The sequence below is a fragment of the Hippocampus zosterae genome, chromosome 16 (genome assembly GCF_025434085.1).
Source record: "Hippocampus zosterae strain Florida chromosome 16, ASM2543408v3, whole genome shotgun sequence".
Classification (NCBI taxonomy): domain Eukaryota; kingdom Metazoa; phylum Chordata; class Actinopteri; order Syngnathiformes; family Syngnathidae; genus Hippocampus; species Hippocampus zosterae.
The window spans coordinates 13914413-13930250 of record NC_067466.1 but is presented as its reverse complement, the minus strand read 5'-3'; the positions used below and the strand labels follow the sequence as shown (position 1 = coordinate 13930250).

General features: G+C 44.8%; 3 protein-coding genes and 2 long non-coding RNA genes across 7 annotated transcripts; 2 read left to right on the top strand and 3 right to left on the bottom strand.

The window, feature by feature from the left end:
• Window positions 1-562: 562 nt before the first annotated feature.
• gng8 (guanine nucleotide binding protein (G protein), gamma 8) lies at window positions 563-2046 on the bottom strand. Its single transcript, XM_052046796.1, has 3 exons — window positions 1832-2046; window positions 1079-1178; window positions 563-884 (listed from the first exon to the last, which is right to left on the bottom strand). Exons 1-3 carry the CDS (start codon window positions 1888-1890, stop codon window positions 756-758), a joined length of 288 nt encoding a protein of 95 aa, XP_051902756.1. The 5' UTR covers window positions 1891-2046; the 3' UTR covers window positions 563-755.
• A 1267-nt stretch (window positions 2047-3313) lies between these two features.
• Window positions 3314-6141, bottom strand: LOC127588185 (uncharacterized). Its single transcript, XR_007958998.1, has 2 exons — window positions 5993-6141; window positions 3314-4878 (listed from the first exon to the last, which is right to left on the bottom strand). It is a non-coding gene; the product is annotated as an uncharacterized LOC127588185 (long non-coding RNA).
• On the top strand, window positions 3400-10920 carry LOC127588155 (bromodomain-containing protein 8-like). Of its 3 annotated transcripts, none has more exons than XM_052046751.1 (21): window positions 3400-3557; window positions 3644-3691; window positions 4077-4173; window positions 4789-4858; window positions 4938-4987; window positions 5094-5216; window positions 5395-5475; window positions 5627-5691; window positions 5789-5931; window positions 6028-6210; window positions 6301-6382; window positions 6583-6717; window positions 7199-7359; window positions 7555-7984; window positions 8121-8167; window positions 8248-8540; window positions 8710-8802; window positions 8911-8979; window positions 9216-9498; window positions 9755-9799; window positions 10145-10920. In XM_052046751.1, exons 2-21 carry the CDS (start codon window positions 3673-3675, stop codon window positions 10202-10204), a joined length of 2529 nt encoding a protein of 842 aa, XP_051902711.1. In that variant the 5' UTR covers window positions 3400-3557; window positions 3644-3672; the 3' UTR covers window positions 10205-10920. The 3 variants fall into 3 exon arrangements, with proteins under 3 accessions (XP_051902711.1, XP_051902710.1, XP_051902712.1); XM_052046750.1 differs by having other exon boundaries at window positions 8079-8167; XM_052046752.1 differs by lacking the exon at window positions 9755-9799 and having other exon boundaries at window positions 8079-8167.
• Window positions 10921-11069: 149 nt separating this feature from the next.
• On the bottom strand, window positions 11070-15224 carry dnajc18 (DnaJ (Hsp40) homolog, subfamily C, member 18). Its single transcript, XM_052046776.1, has 8 exons — window positions 14717-15224; window positions 13948-14116; window positions 13717-13862; window positions 13015-13215; window positions 12795-12907; window positions 12456-12565; window positions 12209-12381; window positions 11070-12129 (listed from the first exon to the last, which is right to left on the bottom strand). The coding sequence occupies exons 1-8, from the start codon at window positions 14841-14843 to the stop codon at window positions 12005-12007; spliced, it is 1164 nt and encodes a 387-aa protein (XP_051902736.1). The 5' UTR covers window positions 14844-15224; the 3' UTR covers window positions 11070-12004.
• On the top strand, window positions 14992-15536 carry LOC127588188 (uncharacterized). Its single transcript, XR_007959000.1, has 2 exons — window positions 14992-15089; window positions 15350-15536. It is a non-coding gene; the product is annotated as an uncharacterized LOC127588188 (long non-coding RNA).
• Window positions 15537-15838: the final 302 nt, after the last annotated feature.

The following is a 15838-nucleotide window of genomic DNA, read 5'->3' as shown; positions in this document are numbered from 1 at the left end:
GCAGAGACTGTCATGTTGACACCTGCGTGACAAAAAAAAATGTAGAAGTAATGGAAACTGGATTGATTTATGTATATATTGAACTGTCAATTCTAAAATGATCCTGCAAGGGAAAAGTCATGGCATTCCTTGATTCTTTTTTTTGGAAGGATATAAGTAAGATACTGTATACCCTTATAAATTACTGCGACAAGAGTACGATTGAAAAACAGTGTGCAGTAAAAAAAAAAAATCAGGAAGAGCAGAACCCAGATTCTAACATCCACCCTCCGAACTGTGTGAGGCATTGGACGAAAACAAACATCTCCTGTACATCACGAGCACCAAACAAAGACCACCCCCTCGTGGCACTTATGGTAACTGCAGTGCCCTTTGTTGCACTATATAAACAATGTGGCTTGCATGTATGCAAACGTGAGCTATTATTGTACGCATGCTTATCAGCCGATGTGACAATCACTGGGAAATATAAAGTCAACAAATATCTCAGAGAAGAAAGAATGGAGTTAATGTACAAGCTGAAGTAGCACTGAGTCCACAGTAAAAGACAGACACGGGCTCATTTAAATTAGCATTGCGCTTATTTTGCAGAAAGTGTTTATTGCCGTCTTGATCAGCTTCAAACATGGAAATTCCTCTATGTACCATAGAGTGACAAAAACACACAACGAGGCAGTTGTGAAAATAAAGACGTTCGTGTTACTGTAAAACAAACGTGAAACTACATCGATACTCCATCAATGCCCACAGTGGTCTTACAGTATTTCACAGAATATTTTCTTCTCTCTAAAGGGGTTCTCTGAGGAAGGTACGGGGGTCACCAGGGGGTCATCTTTGGCATGAGTTTCACAATAGGCCATCAGATCCGCTGCTGCTTTGGATACCTGGGAAAATATATCACAAGCATAAAAGTATCTGTGTCAAAGCGTTTCATTCAATGATAAAGAAGATAGTCAGAGTCAAATGTAATGGTCCCAACTAAAACCACAGAATTTGCAGTCGGCCCGTCCAAAACGCCGGTAGAAATGTTCTCTTTGCCACTGTTATTTTGCTTTGTGCCAACATAAAGTACACATACCATCATCCTTTCTATGTTGACCTCGAGCTTTAATTGCTCAACCGTCTTTCGCGCATCCGCAATCTTGGCCATGTTGTTGGACATCCTGCTGCTGCTTTGCCTGCAGTCAACATGCATGAAGAATTTAGTGTGGTCATTTTGCACAGTGAAAATGACAATGTGTGTGTGCGCATGTGCGTGTGTGTTTCAGCGACTGGTAATTGAAGGCAACTGGGCCGTGAGTATTGAGTCTGTTTCAATTTGCTCATTAATTCTTCGCCCTGGGTCTCAGCTGCACGTGTCGCAGTGAGGGTCTCAGAGGAGGAGGCCAAGAGAGGGCAGAGCTGCTCCCCTGATGGGCGCAAGATGAGACCGTAAATAAATCTAACCCGAGCATGTTGATGTTGAACTGAGCTGCCGTTTATCAATTAGATATACGTTTTACATACTGTATGTATTTCTATGGTTCAGTAGAACACACATTAATGATCCCCACCTCCCCCATTGAACTAACAATGAAATTCTTCATATTCTTGTTTTCAGTCAGTGAAGACAAAATGCAATGACAAATTTGTTAAATATTAAGCATATACAGTATATATACATACACATACACACATTATATATATATACATACATACATGCATAGACAGAGAGAAAACATGAGGTTCTTGCATTTCTTAAAGATGTTTTAAATGACCTCAAGTCAAGCACAAAAAGTAAACATTTCTACTTAGACATCAATAAAACGACTCAAAAATATCATGCACTCACCGTGAGACGCTCCTCAGCTCGGGAAGTGTGCTCGAGTCCTGAGCAGCAACTTGCAGCATCAAATGAAGTGTGATTAATGGCAAAGACGAGGAGGGAAGCCTCAACAGGTTCCCTCGTTCAATTAATTAGCGCCGGTTCTGCCCCCAGCGTGGGCTCGGTGCAGAGGTGCACGACAGCATGCGGTGCTGCGACGACTGACATACAGTATATGACATTCAAACTGAACCTGATGGGTTGTGATGTTTTAACGAAAAGCGCATTTTACGCCTGCAAAAGAAGCTCCCATTGCTTGTTTTCCGCCTCAATGTTTCCATTAATACAAAAATCGGGACGTGACATGGCGTGACATATATTGCGAATGTATTTGTGTGTCCACCCATTTTGTGCCACTGCTTTACTGTATTCAAGGTGACGTTGGGCTGGAACCGATCCCAGTTGGCTTCTCCAACTATGGACTGATCGCCAGTCAAACACAGCCCATACAAGAATTCCCACTCGCACCGAGTGGGAAATGAACCTACACTGCCTGATCGGAAGTCAGTCTCCTCCCAAGTTGATGCATTATTGATGAAACTGCCACACATAATGGCTTTTAGCCAATACATTAGGTACACCAGCACAAATTAATGAGATGAAATCAAAACAGCTGTTTGTTTGGAATTTATGAAATCTCACTAAAAACTGCAATCACAAAAATAACCACACGACTAAATTAATATGCCTGACGGTGTAAATGAGTTATCAGTTATTACACAAAGCACCAAGGGGCAAGGTGGCAGTGTTGTGGTGTAAAATGTCAGGTGCCTCATTATCATTTCTTTCCCACTGATCAATGGGCTCTCTGGACTGAACTGCAAATCTTTCACTGTTGTCTGTCTGTGTCATGACACAGGCCTAAAAATACAATGCGATGTGCCCATGGTGTGTTCATTTGAAGTCGAAAGCTGCATAGCGTCCTTCCAAAGAATGCTTTATGTAATATCGAATCGGCATCAAGGCGGATGAGTGGTTAACACGGTTGCCCCGAAGTCCCCAACTCCACACATGACATTCACAAACTCATCCTCCAAGAATTGTACTCAAAGATAGCACAGTTCTGGCTCCGAAATTCTTAGAAAATCACCTTCACCAAAAGCACGTTATGAATGGATACATTTTTGAGGCTTTTAGCATTTATAAAGTGGTTATTAGTGATTCCATTTGAGTGGTTATGTAAGGTGACACAAAAATTATACGCGTTTAGTTACTTTGTCACAAGGGGTGCGCTGGTACAATACTTGTACTTATCATCTAGTGTTTATCAAGAAAGGGTCATTTTATTAATTCATCTTTTCAAGTCACCTAGCATAGCAGCACACACGGCTTTGTGCGTGCGTGTGTGTCCGTGTGTGCGCGCGCGCCCGCAACCATCATTAAGTGCCCGTGTTGGTGGGCGTGCACACGGCACACAGCATGTAGCTAGCGACTTTTGAATGATAAATGACGACGGTGACTCGTACGATCACATAGCTCGATTTTCTCCTCTTGACTGACTGCTCGCTATCGAACGTGGGCCCAGCCGGACTTCGAATCAAGCCGGGACGCTGAAGCAAATGCAGCATTCTGACGGAGCGACTTGATATTGAAGTTAACGCTAAGCTAAGGCGCACAATACGAAGATGGGGCGCGCGAGCTAACGTCAACGAGGAAAACCTCGGGGAGTGTTCACGGTTTTTTTTCTGTCAAGGTAACCGGCACGCTTGTGTTTTGTTTACTCGTTCACGCGTCGTGATAATCCAAGTGGTATTAACTGCTGCGGTTTGCGTGTGGCAGGATGTGCGGCGTGTGGGGATGACGGGAAGATGGCAAACGGCGTTGGAAGTGAGTAATGTCTACGCACGGGAGATGTTGCTGTGACTTGCTATGTGCTAACCGAATGATTGCGAGTGGCTTCGCCTATCTTTGTTTTTGTTTTGTTTTTAGCGGGGGTGGGGGGTCACAAAGTTTGGATGCACCGCCGCTCAACCTGCAGGTCTCTCCAGCTGACACCTCTGTTTACAGATACTTCAGCTGGCCACACTCGCTCTGTGTGCGTGCGCGCGTGCTTCTACTCAGCAGTGCAATGAGTACAAAGGATTTGGATTGCAGCTTGAGTTAGCATGCAGTAAAGACAGGCCGGGGAATGGCAGCATTTTGCTCATTTTAAAATGAAGAGTTAGGTTTATCATAAACTGGAATAATGCAACTCTTTTTTTGTCATCTGCAGAACACAAGCTGCTCGTGATTGGCCCAACAGAAGCATGGTCCCTCAGGGAGAAGCTGTGTTTGGCCACATCAGTCATGAAGAGTGGAGACCAGAACTGGTACTTAACAGTAATTCCATTGACTTGAACCCACAGGTCTTAAAGTCGAAGCCCGGGGGCCAGATCCAGCTCTACATATTGATTTTATAGTACGTGGCGGGCTTTCGCTGGCTACAGTTTTTCAAAACAAAAATGATGATAACCAAATGCGGTAATGACTATGTAATACTGCATGTCGGGGGCGATTATTCGACTTCATACACAGAAGATATGAGGTAAGGGACAAGAAGTGTAATTGCCTCGAGCCACATGCCGAGTCCATAAACAAACATAGTACAGTTCAGCTTCTGGCTAGCCATTTTTTTTTGCCCATTAGACTTCACTATTAGTCAATGAATTATTGATAAATCATCTTAGGGTTATGCATCCAGTACAATTGCCCAGCTTATGTTATATACAATATATCTTAGAATAACTGTCCTGACATAGTGTACATAATGCAGAGAAGTGCACATTGACATCCAACAAGCTGTATCAGGCTAAATTAATATGAAAAGTGTGCTCTGTGCATCAAGGAGGCGTGTTTGTGTAATGATGTCATTGATTAAAAGAGTTGTTGAGAAGTGGTTCAATCTGACCTTGGAAAAATCACGTGTTTCATCTTTAACTTTGCAGGGTCTCCGTCAGTCGAGCCATCAAACCATTTGCAGAACCCGGGCGGCCACCTGACTGGTTCTCTCAAAAGGCATGATGTGTCCTCAATGTCTGAGACAGAAAAAAAAAGGCTTTTACGCACTATTTACAATTGACTGTTCTGTTCACAGCACTGCGCCTCAAAGTATTCCGAGCTGCTGGAAAACACAGAAGCCCCAAAGTAGGTGATCGAAAGCAAGCACGTATTGCAGGCAAAATCAAATATGACAAGTGGATGATTGCGTTTCCCTTCACAGACATGTTTCAATGTCATTGTGTGTTTGCAGGAGGAAGCGTGGCGAGAAGGGGGAGGTGGTCGAGACGGTGGGGGATGTGATAGTGCGCAAGCTGACCGCTCAGAGGATTGATGAATTAAAAAAGTTGATCAAACAAACCCAAGAGGAGCACAGGTACACAAATACACCTGTGGTGTAAATATGACAGGCCTGTACTGTCTGAGCTCACCACAAGCTTATTGTTTTAATCTTTTCACGGATTCATTTTTACAGCATTTTTTTTCCAATCCTAAAACACGAAAAATTAGGACACATCCATGCTATTTCTCTCAACTCTGTTTCCAACCCGTAGGACACTGAAGAGAGAGTCGGAACTTATTCAAGCTGGTCATCTAGACTCCAAACTGGACGAATTATGGAAGGAAATTCAGCAGTAAGATGCAGCAAATACTCTGTCCACCCAACGATACAAGATCTATTTTTGCCTACGTGACGATGATGCTCTGTTTTCATGCATGAATGCATTCTAAACACTCTTGCACACAGCTATGGCTAAGTGCATATACATCTGTTGTGTCGGGTAGGAAACAGAAAATTGAAGAGGAAGAAGCCGAGTTAAAAAGAAAAGTCACGGACGCTGCCTATCAGGGTATCGCCTTTCCTGCATACATCGAGCTCTCTCAAATTTCCCATGGTGCCACGAGCAAGAAACAAATCCGAATGCTGTTCCTCTCTCTCTCTTTCAGCCAGACAGGTAGCAAAGAACACACCTCGGCGTGTGGCAGGCGCCACCATGCATTCACCCACGGGTTGCACCTCAGCCAGTTTGGAGTTTCCATCAGGTGACCCTCTCCCGTGCTCAAATCCCGATTTTTCATCCACAAAAGAGGTAAATCCAAGCGTATGCTCATCGCTGAAAACGTTACGCCGTACGTATGACTTCATGCTACCTGACCTTGTTGTTCCTTTCTCTGCATGTCTTTAGACTTCAGGGTGTGTCAGGTTGATGTCATTTGCCGACTCTTCCGGCTCCGTCAATGAGAACCCGCCACTTGGTGATGACCCCGCCCAGAAGAAGCTCCTGGCCCAGAGAGGTACACCGCCCCCATCGCCGCTTCTCTCTGAGCTGCTGAAGAAAGGCAACATCTTGGCCACAACATCCAGATTGGTAGGCTAAGCGTGTTCAAATTAAGAACGCGCATGCATTTCATAATTTGTGTCGGAAGCAAAAGTATGTGCGTTTGTGTGTGCGCGTCAGACTGGAGAGCGCGATGTGTCCGCTGGGAATATGACTGCAGTCCATGACTTACAGTTGACTCTGCCCTTCTCTCCAGCATCAGGTAAAATACTCGCTGGACATTTGAGTAGGTACACCTGCACAGTCCATTGCCTCCCTTGAGATTTTTTTCATTCAATAACAGTAACCGCTTTGCTGCTTGAATTCTCTGTACTGTATTAAAGTTTGTTGTTCACCGGTTGCCGTTTAGCAAAAGGTCTAATGTCACGTCCACTATTGTGTTGCCGGTGCCGCCAATGACAGGTGCTCCAATGTTGTCTCGACTCCTGGAGGCGGGACCCGCACACTTATCAGCCCAATTAGGCTTCATGGTCAGCACAGACTCGACTTCCGGCACCACTCCTGCTCCAGTGAAATCTGCTGCCTCAGCCTGTTCAGGTCTCAAACTCAGACGTGCGCAACATGCCGTCATATACAGTCAAATCCTCATTAGTTTATAGCTTAGCACTTACATTCTTTGATTTGTTGTCGTTTCCACAAACACAAAGATATTCAGTCAGATTTTATGAAGGACTACAGAAATCTGAGGAAAGGTATCTGATGACAGTATGAACTTTTGAGGGCTTGGAAAATTTTAAGTTAAAGAGCATTGATTCGTTTGATTTGATAAGCGTTTAGTTTGCGATTAATTAATCGATCGATTAATCAAATCTCAATTCAGGTAGCAATATTCAAGAAACAATGGATTTGCTCCCCTCTTACCCACCCACTCCACCAAAGCGCTATGAACATCACTCAACCTGATGTATTACAGTTGTTATACCACTGGAAATTTGCAAGCACACGTGAAATAAATATTTCATACTGTATCGGTTCATGTGGCTTAGTTTTTGAACTATGATCCGTCATTCGTTTGCAGAGGTGGATGTGCTCGCGCCATCTGCGTCCTTTGGGTGTCAGCCTCCTCCCGCAGGTGTGAAAGTGTCTGAGCTGAGTGAGGAGGATGTGACGGTTTCCTACATGGCAGATGAACTGGATCTCAAGACGGTCGGGGACATTATCGCCATCATTGAGGACAAGGTGACGATTGTGCAACAACCGTTGCACACGCAACTTTGGCTCGCAGTAGCGCATTGAACGTCATTGTATAAAATGGAACGACCTTAGTGAAATTGTTTTGCAATGCAGGTGTTTTGCCAGCACACACAGGGAACATTTAGAACTGCCGCATACGATTGAAAGAGTCAATTATCCCGTACCTTTTTTTTCCTACAGGCTGCAGATGCTTTGGATGCGGCTGCAGTCGAGGCTGCTCTCTTTCTGTGCGAAGAGAACGGCCACACTCTTCCCGCCGCCTGGCAAGCCGAACCGTTCCATAACCAAGACACCCCGGGGGCTCCTCAGTCCTCATCTCTCCACTGCAGCCCGACAAGGACTCAGGCAGACGAGTTAGAGATCGAGGGCCAAACTTCAGCCGAGCTCTCCTCTGCGTGCAGTAGTCAAGATAACTGTGATGTGGCAACCCCGGTGGGAATGAGTGGCCTTCCACCAACCTCCTCATCCTCATGCAATTCCAGGAGTTCTGTGCACTGCCACAGTGGAGCACCTGCACAGCCCGAGGCCATAAGAGACGCGGTGCACCATAAAAGCCACGTGTCTTTGGAAGAGAGATGGGCACAGCAAAAACCTGAAAGCACCAGTCAGGGTAAGGACGAGCGTGTATATTGCAGAAATACATTGTGCAGTTTTACCCGCTTCAGTGCCTGCAGAAATAAAGCGCTTGTATTTGATTTCATTAGCTTGCAGAGGCGAAGCTAATGAAGTGTGTTTCTTGGTTGCAGAATCAGTGGTAGAAGATTTCCCCGTGACAGAAAGACATGTTAAGGAGGTATACCACCGCATCAAAACTCATCATAGTACCTCGAACCAATGTTTTGGCATTATGTCCCGCATCCGCCATCTTTGCAGGAGATAAAGGATGAGGGTCAATCAAGTGTCGATAGTCAAGAAAACGCCTCAGGGACAAATCTGGCCAGTGAGGTCAACGGGCCAGAAGAAGATGACGACGAAGACGAGGAGGAGGAGGAGGAAGATGACGGAGATGGCGTGGAGGGGTTCTCATCGGAGCCTGACGGAGAGATGGAGATGGAGCGCGTGGCCAGCGAGAGCGAGGACGCGTGCAGCCTCCACACGGCTTCGTCATCTTTGCAGCTCCACACCACGGCCGACTCCATCCCCAGCAGCCCCGCATCATCACAGTTGTAAGTGGGAGGACGGGGGGGACAAAATCTCCTGCACACAAATAGTCGTTCTTTTTTTTTCTCATTTCCGTCTAGTTACCTGTTGCGTTGTGTCATGTAGAAGGTTATGCTAGCTTCCCGCATGTTGTTGCCCTTTGAGTCTTTATTCTGACAGAACCTTCTTGTGTAGCTCTTTGTGCAGTGAGGACCTGGAGGCTCTACAGGCTCACAAGATTTGGAAGAAGGCCATTATGCTGGTTTGGCGTGCCGCTGCCAATCACAGGTACTAGCAGGTTTTGTTTCAGGATTTTTATTCATCCGTTACCCTCCAGCGTGACCTTCCGAAATGTGGTTCTTTGATATTTCACACTTCCTCTCTCCCTACTTGTAGGTATGCAAATGTCTTCCTGCAGCCGGTGACTGATGAGATTGCGCCAGGATATCATAGCATTGTGCACAGGTACGAGTGACTTCACCGGAGCACCAATGCACTTGAGTTCAATTCGCTGGCCGTTTTTTTTCTACCTTTGGGGCGTTTACCTGCATTTGTGACACATTAGCTATATAACTAGTTGGCACGGTTCACAAGCTGATGATTAAAACACTAAAAAATACTGACCTGAACTGATTTGCACAGACGGTGTTGATGTCGGTGAGATATGATGCTCACAGCTCACATGGTGTGTCTTTGTGCAGGCCCATGGACCTGGCAACCATTAAGAAGAACATCGAAAGCGGTTCCATGCGAACCACGGCCGAGTTCCAGCGGGACATCATGCTGATGTTTCAGAACGCTGTCATGTACAACAGCCTGGATCATGATGTCTACCACATGGCCGTGGAGATGCAGCGGGACGTCCTGGAGCAGATCCAGCAGTTCTTAGCCACCCAGCTCATCATGGAGACATCCGAGTCGGGTATTAGCGCCAAGGGCCTGAGGGGCCGTGAGGGCTTGCGACGGCAGGACTCCGCAGACAAGGTGCATCGCTAGAATGTGGACAGAAGAGGCAAATTTAGAGGTTAAAAGAAGTGATTAATAATACCAGAATGGGTTTTACACCAGTTAAGGGTAGTGATGTACATTCTTCTATTTGGCAGATGCCGCCAAAAAGCTCGCATTGTCTTCAAAACAACAGCTTTTCAAAATGGCCTCAACAAAGCAAATGTTTCCATGGCGCTTTACCAAGAGTTGTCCCTTTTGAATCCCAGCTCTGATGTATTTTTGCCTCTCACAGGACGCCTTCTCCATGTCCTCTCCTGCTTTTCTGCTGTCTCTTTTTGTAAGTACCCCCCCCCAAAAAAAGCAACAACTCAGTTACTGACGTCACTGATAAATGTCGTGACACACATCTGACTTTTCTGTCGCCAATATGGGATCGGTAACACGATGCCATGCGACTCGTACCCGCAGTCAGTTGGCATTGGCTCCAGTTGAGTGGCAATAGTGAAAGGGACAAGCATTCCAATTCACTTCCTGGAAAAATACACTGACGAGATCTTAAGCAAACATTGTTTTTTACTAAAAATAATTAAAATGCCCGGTTTTAATTCAAAAGAGTCAAGTAAACAAGAGCTTAAACGGTTCAAACCGTTGGAATCCACACTTTCTTCTTCTGTCCATGCAGGATGGAGGCACCAGAGGGCGCCGCTGTGCCATCGAAGCCGACCTCAAGATGAAGAAGTGAACAAAAACAGTAATAATTGGGAGTCTGACACTGTAAATGAAAAGTATTAATTCTTCCGAGATTTAATTTACACCCTAACTCCTCCACACACTCACTCACTCATTCACACACACACACACACAATCTGCATCATGTTTGCTGTGTATTCCCCAACTCGCTCTCCATATTTCAACGAGCTGCAGACGGCGCTGTGGGGAAGCTCCTATTTTGCAGAAATGGATTACACGTAATCCCAGATTACAAAGGGGGATTCCGAAAGAGTGGGTCAAAGCCTTTGATGGCTGCACATCACTCATAGCCCGCTCACAGGCAAGAACATCAGGTCGTATAAGTGTCTATAAAGCCTCAAAATCAACTAATCCTACAGGCAGGCTACGTCTGGTCCACATTCATGAGGTGGACTGTGAGAAATGCACTACAAAAGTAAAGACAATGTGTGAAACCAGAGGCCAAAGACTCTGATTTGCTTGACTTTTTTTTTTTCCCTCGGGTGGTGTTACTTTATGAAAAGCATTAAGGGGAAAAGAAGACACCTTATTTTTTTCCTCCTAATTTTAACAACCTTTAAATAATTTTAAATGTATATTTTGTGGTTGTTTTGCGCATACCCACCTATATTTTGAGTGAAACGGTACTGTGGTAATCTCACTGTGTTTTGTGGATGTAACAATAACGGGAAGTATACTTTTAAACAATAAACTCATGTTTGGCTTGTATACTCTTGTGACTTGCTCTATTACCTGGTCTCGCTAATTGAAGTGGGAGTGGAATAAAGACACAGATGGGTTGAAATCGCTGACACATTTTACCTTCAATTCATGATGCACGCAGAAACAAAACCAGAAAAACACAAACAAGACATGAGTCACTAAAGAGTATTTTACTTTTCATTTTCTGGTGGTTTTGTTTGGGGCGGGGGGCAAAAGCCAACTTGTGTTTTACTCTATGATTCTAAGTAAATGGGTTGTGCATGAATTGCTCAATGCGGTCAGTCAATATTAACTGAAAACATGTTGCACAGATATGAATCAAAACAATCTTTCAACTAGGCTGCATGCAACATGAACACGATAGAGGAGTGTTAAATAACAAAAGTGCTTGAGGTGAACCCGAACATGTCACCAGAAATTAACGTAAATCCTTGTGCATAATGTCCATATTTTTCATTTCGAATGTCCGTTTCGGTTTAAGTTAAAAAGAAAAAAAGGACAATTTTGTACATTATTTCAGCGCTCAACAACCTGTGAAAAGTCATTACACAGCAATCATCTGTTGCTTTTAAAGAGCCATGATGACAGATGCAATATAGAAGCAGTGAGGGGAAGCCCCAGTGTTTTATAAAGCACGGTGTTTTTTATAAGTCACTTCCTACCCGTTTGATTTTAACCAACCAAATAAATAAATCATAAATATAGTCCATGACTTCACAGTACAACAGTGCTCAGATATGTCCAAAGAATCATTATTCAACTCACTGTAGCGAATATGTTAATTAAATACACCGAACAATGAGCAAAATAAATAATCAAATCAATGCACAAGGGACATAATGACCTTCGACAGAGACCGTTTATAGAATAAAAAAGTTGAAAAGGGCCGGAGCCTCAGTGCTGTGGCCACCAAAGCAGCCGACATGCAAACTTGTATTTCTGACCATCCTTGAGAGTGAAGGCACATTTTACCCGCCCCCAACTCTACCGCATGATTCTTGCCAGCATGGCCCAAGTGGATAAATTGACCTCAATAATCGTACAAATAATAATACACCGGAGCTGCGCTCCACCTCAAACAAACCGTCCTTCATTTGCCTCGCTGACGTCCGACCAGTCTGTGGAGCTTGTCGCAGTTGTCCAGCCTCATGGACTCTGCCTTCTGCTTTAGGCGGTCGTCTCGGTACAGCTGGCCGAGGTTCATCAAGTCCGACTCTGAGCGGGACAGGGTTTCACATGTCAAACAAATATTTGGGGTCACACGGATCAGCACCAGACAATGCTAATCTCTTACTCTGCTGCTTCTCCTTCCAACAACTGCTCTGCAAGTGTTCCATGTAGTCACTCTCGATAGTCCTCTCCAGCTCTTCCAGGGCGCCGCCGCGGTACTCCTTCTCAAAACCTTTATCCACATAATACGGCACGGCCATGTGCTGCGTTTCCCGGGAAACCACCAGGCCCATGCTCCTGCAAGCACACAGCCCGCGCGTGATCGACGTCCACTGTCAAAACGTGAAATAACGGCTCTGCTGCACACTCACGGCTTATAGAAGAGGCTGTAAGGCGGGTTGGTGGCCATCATCTGAGTGAACACCGAGATGAGGATCAGCACCAGGATGGGGAGGAGCTGCAGCAGAGCTGTGAAGGTGTTCTGTGTCCACATCACAATACTGTGAGTAGGTGCGCGCTTTACTGCCCGTGTGCGGCACAACGCTTTCTAAATATACACTCATCACATGGCACAAAACAGCTCCAACATTGTTCATATATTCACACGGCAAGTTCGCACAGGCTAATGAGTCGTCCCAGTAAACAAGAGGAAGAGTTGTGGAAACAAACATCATGGCGAGATCACAAAAGAGGTGGCGGGATTCACTGACCTGACTCGGTTTTTCCTCCGCCACATCCTTGCGCCTCTCATAAGCTCGCCGTCGACGTGGCTGGTAGAACTGAGAGTAGGAGGCTCCCTGGTTGGTGTACACATGAATGTTTCCTGCAGGGGAGAAGCAACGGCATCCACACTTTTCAGCCTTTGAGGCAAAGTCAAGGATAACGGTAGTAGTATTTGGCGAGGACGGTCACTGTCATGGGCACACCCACCTGTGGGGAAACGTCCTCCGAAGAAAATGTTGAAGAGCTCCTCAGGGGAAATGTCCGCCTCAAAGTCTCTGTGGAAGTTTCGGTAGTGGCGGTGGTGGGTGGTGTGTTGAGGTGCGCTCTCCGCTGCCGATTGATCGCCGTACTGATCGTACTGCCGCTTCTTCTCCGGATTGCTCAGCACGGCGTACGCGTTGCCTATTGCTAGGGGAAGTACAGCTATGTTGATGCTGCGGGAAGACATCTTTCCCAAAATCATCATCATGACTTCTTGTAGTGCCTCTTCCTGTGTTCACTCAAACGTTTAATGAAAGGAATGGTACTTGATTTTTAAAATTTTGACATTAACTATTCAACTACAAGCTAAAATGTTAATAGCTTTAATAGATCAGGTTTCCTCAAGTAGATCCCATCCTAAATGTCAGTTTTACAGATGTCACATCCGTTTTGCCCGTGTGTGCACGTGTATCTGGACCACGGCAAATGAGTGTGGCCCTGCACGTCATTCTCCAAGTGGTCTGGACCACAATATGCCTAATTTGTGTTTTTGTTTAACCATATTAAGGCCCACCTGTTTAATGTTGTATTTCATGGATTTTATAGATGTATTTTTTAATGGCTATAAAAGCAGCAGAAAATGTAAAAAAAAGTGGACACATGGTTATTTTCACTTGTTCTAAAGCTGCTCATGTCGAGCCACTCTACCTTTAAAAGCGTCCGTGGCTCCAGGAGCAAAGTTCTTGTCAGGGTGAAACTTGAGGGCCAGCTTTCTGTAGGCTTTCTTCAGATCTTCATCGCTGGAATCCTTGGCAACACCAAGGATCTCATAGAAGTCTCGGCAATTCTTAATCCTGTCATGACATTGTGGATGTTCAAATACGAGCTCTCATCATGCGTACATCGAATATCACGAGGGCATACGGATGGTACCAGTACCTGAGAACACCCTGGCGTTGCTCTTCTGAGTAGGTCTTTCTGTCATCGCCGCTCATGTGATTTATTTCTGCGCTTCCGCAGTCCTCATCCCTCCAGCCTCTGGGTGGGGGCACGTGATTCGCTTCCGGAGCAGCGTTGCCTCCATTTTTGATGATGGCGTCAATCAGCACTACAGACAGCAGCGTTCAGAGGAGGGAGGAAAGAGTCAAGAGTAATGTCTGTGTCAAGTCTTGGTGAACAATTTAAAACAGCAACAAAAATCATGTGCAGTCTTCTTTTAGTTTTGAAATCTAATCCAGTGTTTCCCAAACTTAATTGAACCAAGGCAAACATTTTCCATCAGAAAATTGTTCTGGCTTGTGGCTGAATTTAAGCTATTTCATCAAAATGTTATTCCTGTGTTGGTTATGTTGATGAGCTCAATCTGAACGTACACATTCTTAACCCTATTTTTGGCAATAACAGTACTCTGACTTGATAAAAATAGTTGGCTACTCTGGCCACCTATGTTTACCCTCATGTAGCAAAAGGTAAAACGCACGACTTCAAGAATAATATTTGTAATGTACTACAAAACGAAGAAAGAAAGGGGAGTTGATATTTAACCAGCACAAAAGTTCAACAGCTGTCATGTCTCCTACTATGTTAAGCATTTGTAGCTGAAGATACACGTCAGCTAAAAATAAAACATTATAATTAGGTAACGTTACGCGAGTATAACGGTCCAGCCTGAGCCTTGGCTTGTTCCATGCACGGCTGCTAATGTTACCTCTAGCGCGGGTGCTGTGGTACATATTCTGGGCTTCATAGAGCAGCTGCAGCGCTCGGTCCTTCCGTCCTGACCGTAACAACAGCTTCGCCTTCTCTATCAGCCAGTCCGCTCCGTCTTTGTCCATTCGTTGTTGTTTTTCGGGAGTTTCAAATGTACAGAAATCGTCATACACCGTACAAGCCGGTGGCACTGCACCTTGATAGCCACTTAGCTCCGCTTGCTGACAGCTGCGTACCGTTAGCTCGCAGGCTAGCGAGCTAACTTGTTAGCTTCGAGCTGGCACAGACTTGATGCGAAGCGACCGGCTGACAGCGGCGGTTGTGACAGCCTGCGAAAATTCAAGGACGCGTGACATTTAAGTTGACTCGAGGTAAGAGGTAAATGACGCCCACTTAAAATAACAACAACAAACAAAAAACGACAACAAAAAATCCTAACAAAACAAAAAACGAAGAGGCAGCTTAATGCCAGTTTGCACCTGCTAAACTTGGATTGACTGGTTGAAGACTAGCGCTTCGTGACGTCACTCCTCGTATTGGCGAGATAAAAATAATTTAATATAAATGTTTATTTATTTTAAAATACAGAAAGAATAAATATCCAGTGTGGTATTTCGTGTTTCCCTCCCAGGGTGCAATTCAAATGACATGGCATTGGGGAGGAAGAATTTTCATTGATGATGCTCCGAGTCTGCCTGGAGATGACTGCATTTGATGCTGAAAAGCATCCTCGTTTCTGCCACGAATGTCAGGTTGTCCAATTCTGCGCCCATGAGAGAGCCCGTTTTCCTCCTCTGAAATAAATACCGTTTAAAATACTTTGTTTGCATCTCTTTTCTTGATAAAGCTCGTATATTTGTGATTCCCCCCCTTATCAAATATAATATGCGCATTATTTCAGTTTCAATTTTATGCATATTTGTAAAACTTTTTTTTCTTGAAAGCAACGTCGCTCTAAAATGTGATTGTTTTTTTAAAATTCAAAGATATAAACTCAAACACATGTATTTGGAGTATATGTATACACACACACACCCCCTTTGTAATGGTTGGATTTCTGATAAACAGCTAAATCTGATTTCTCTCCCAAGCCAGGTGCAAAATTGGGATAAACGGTTAA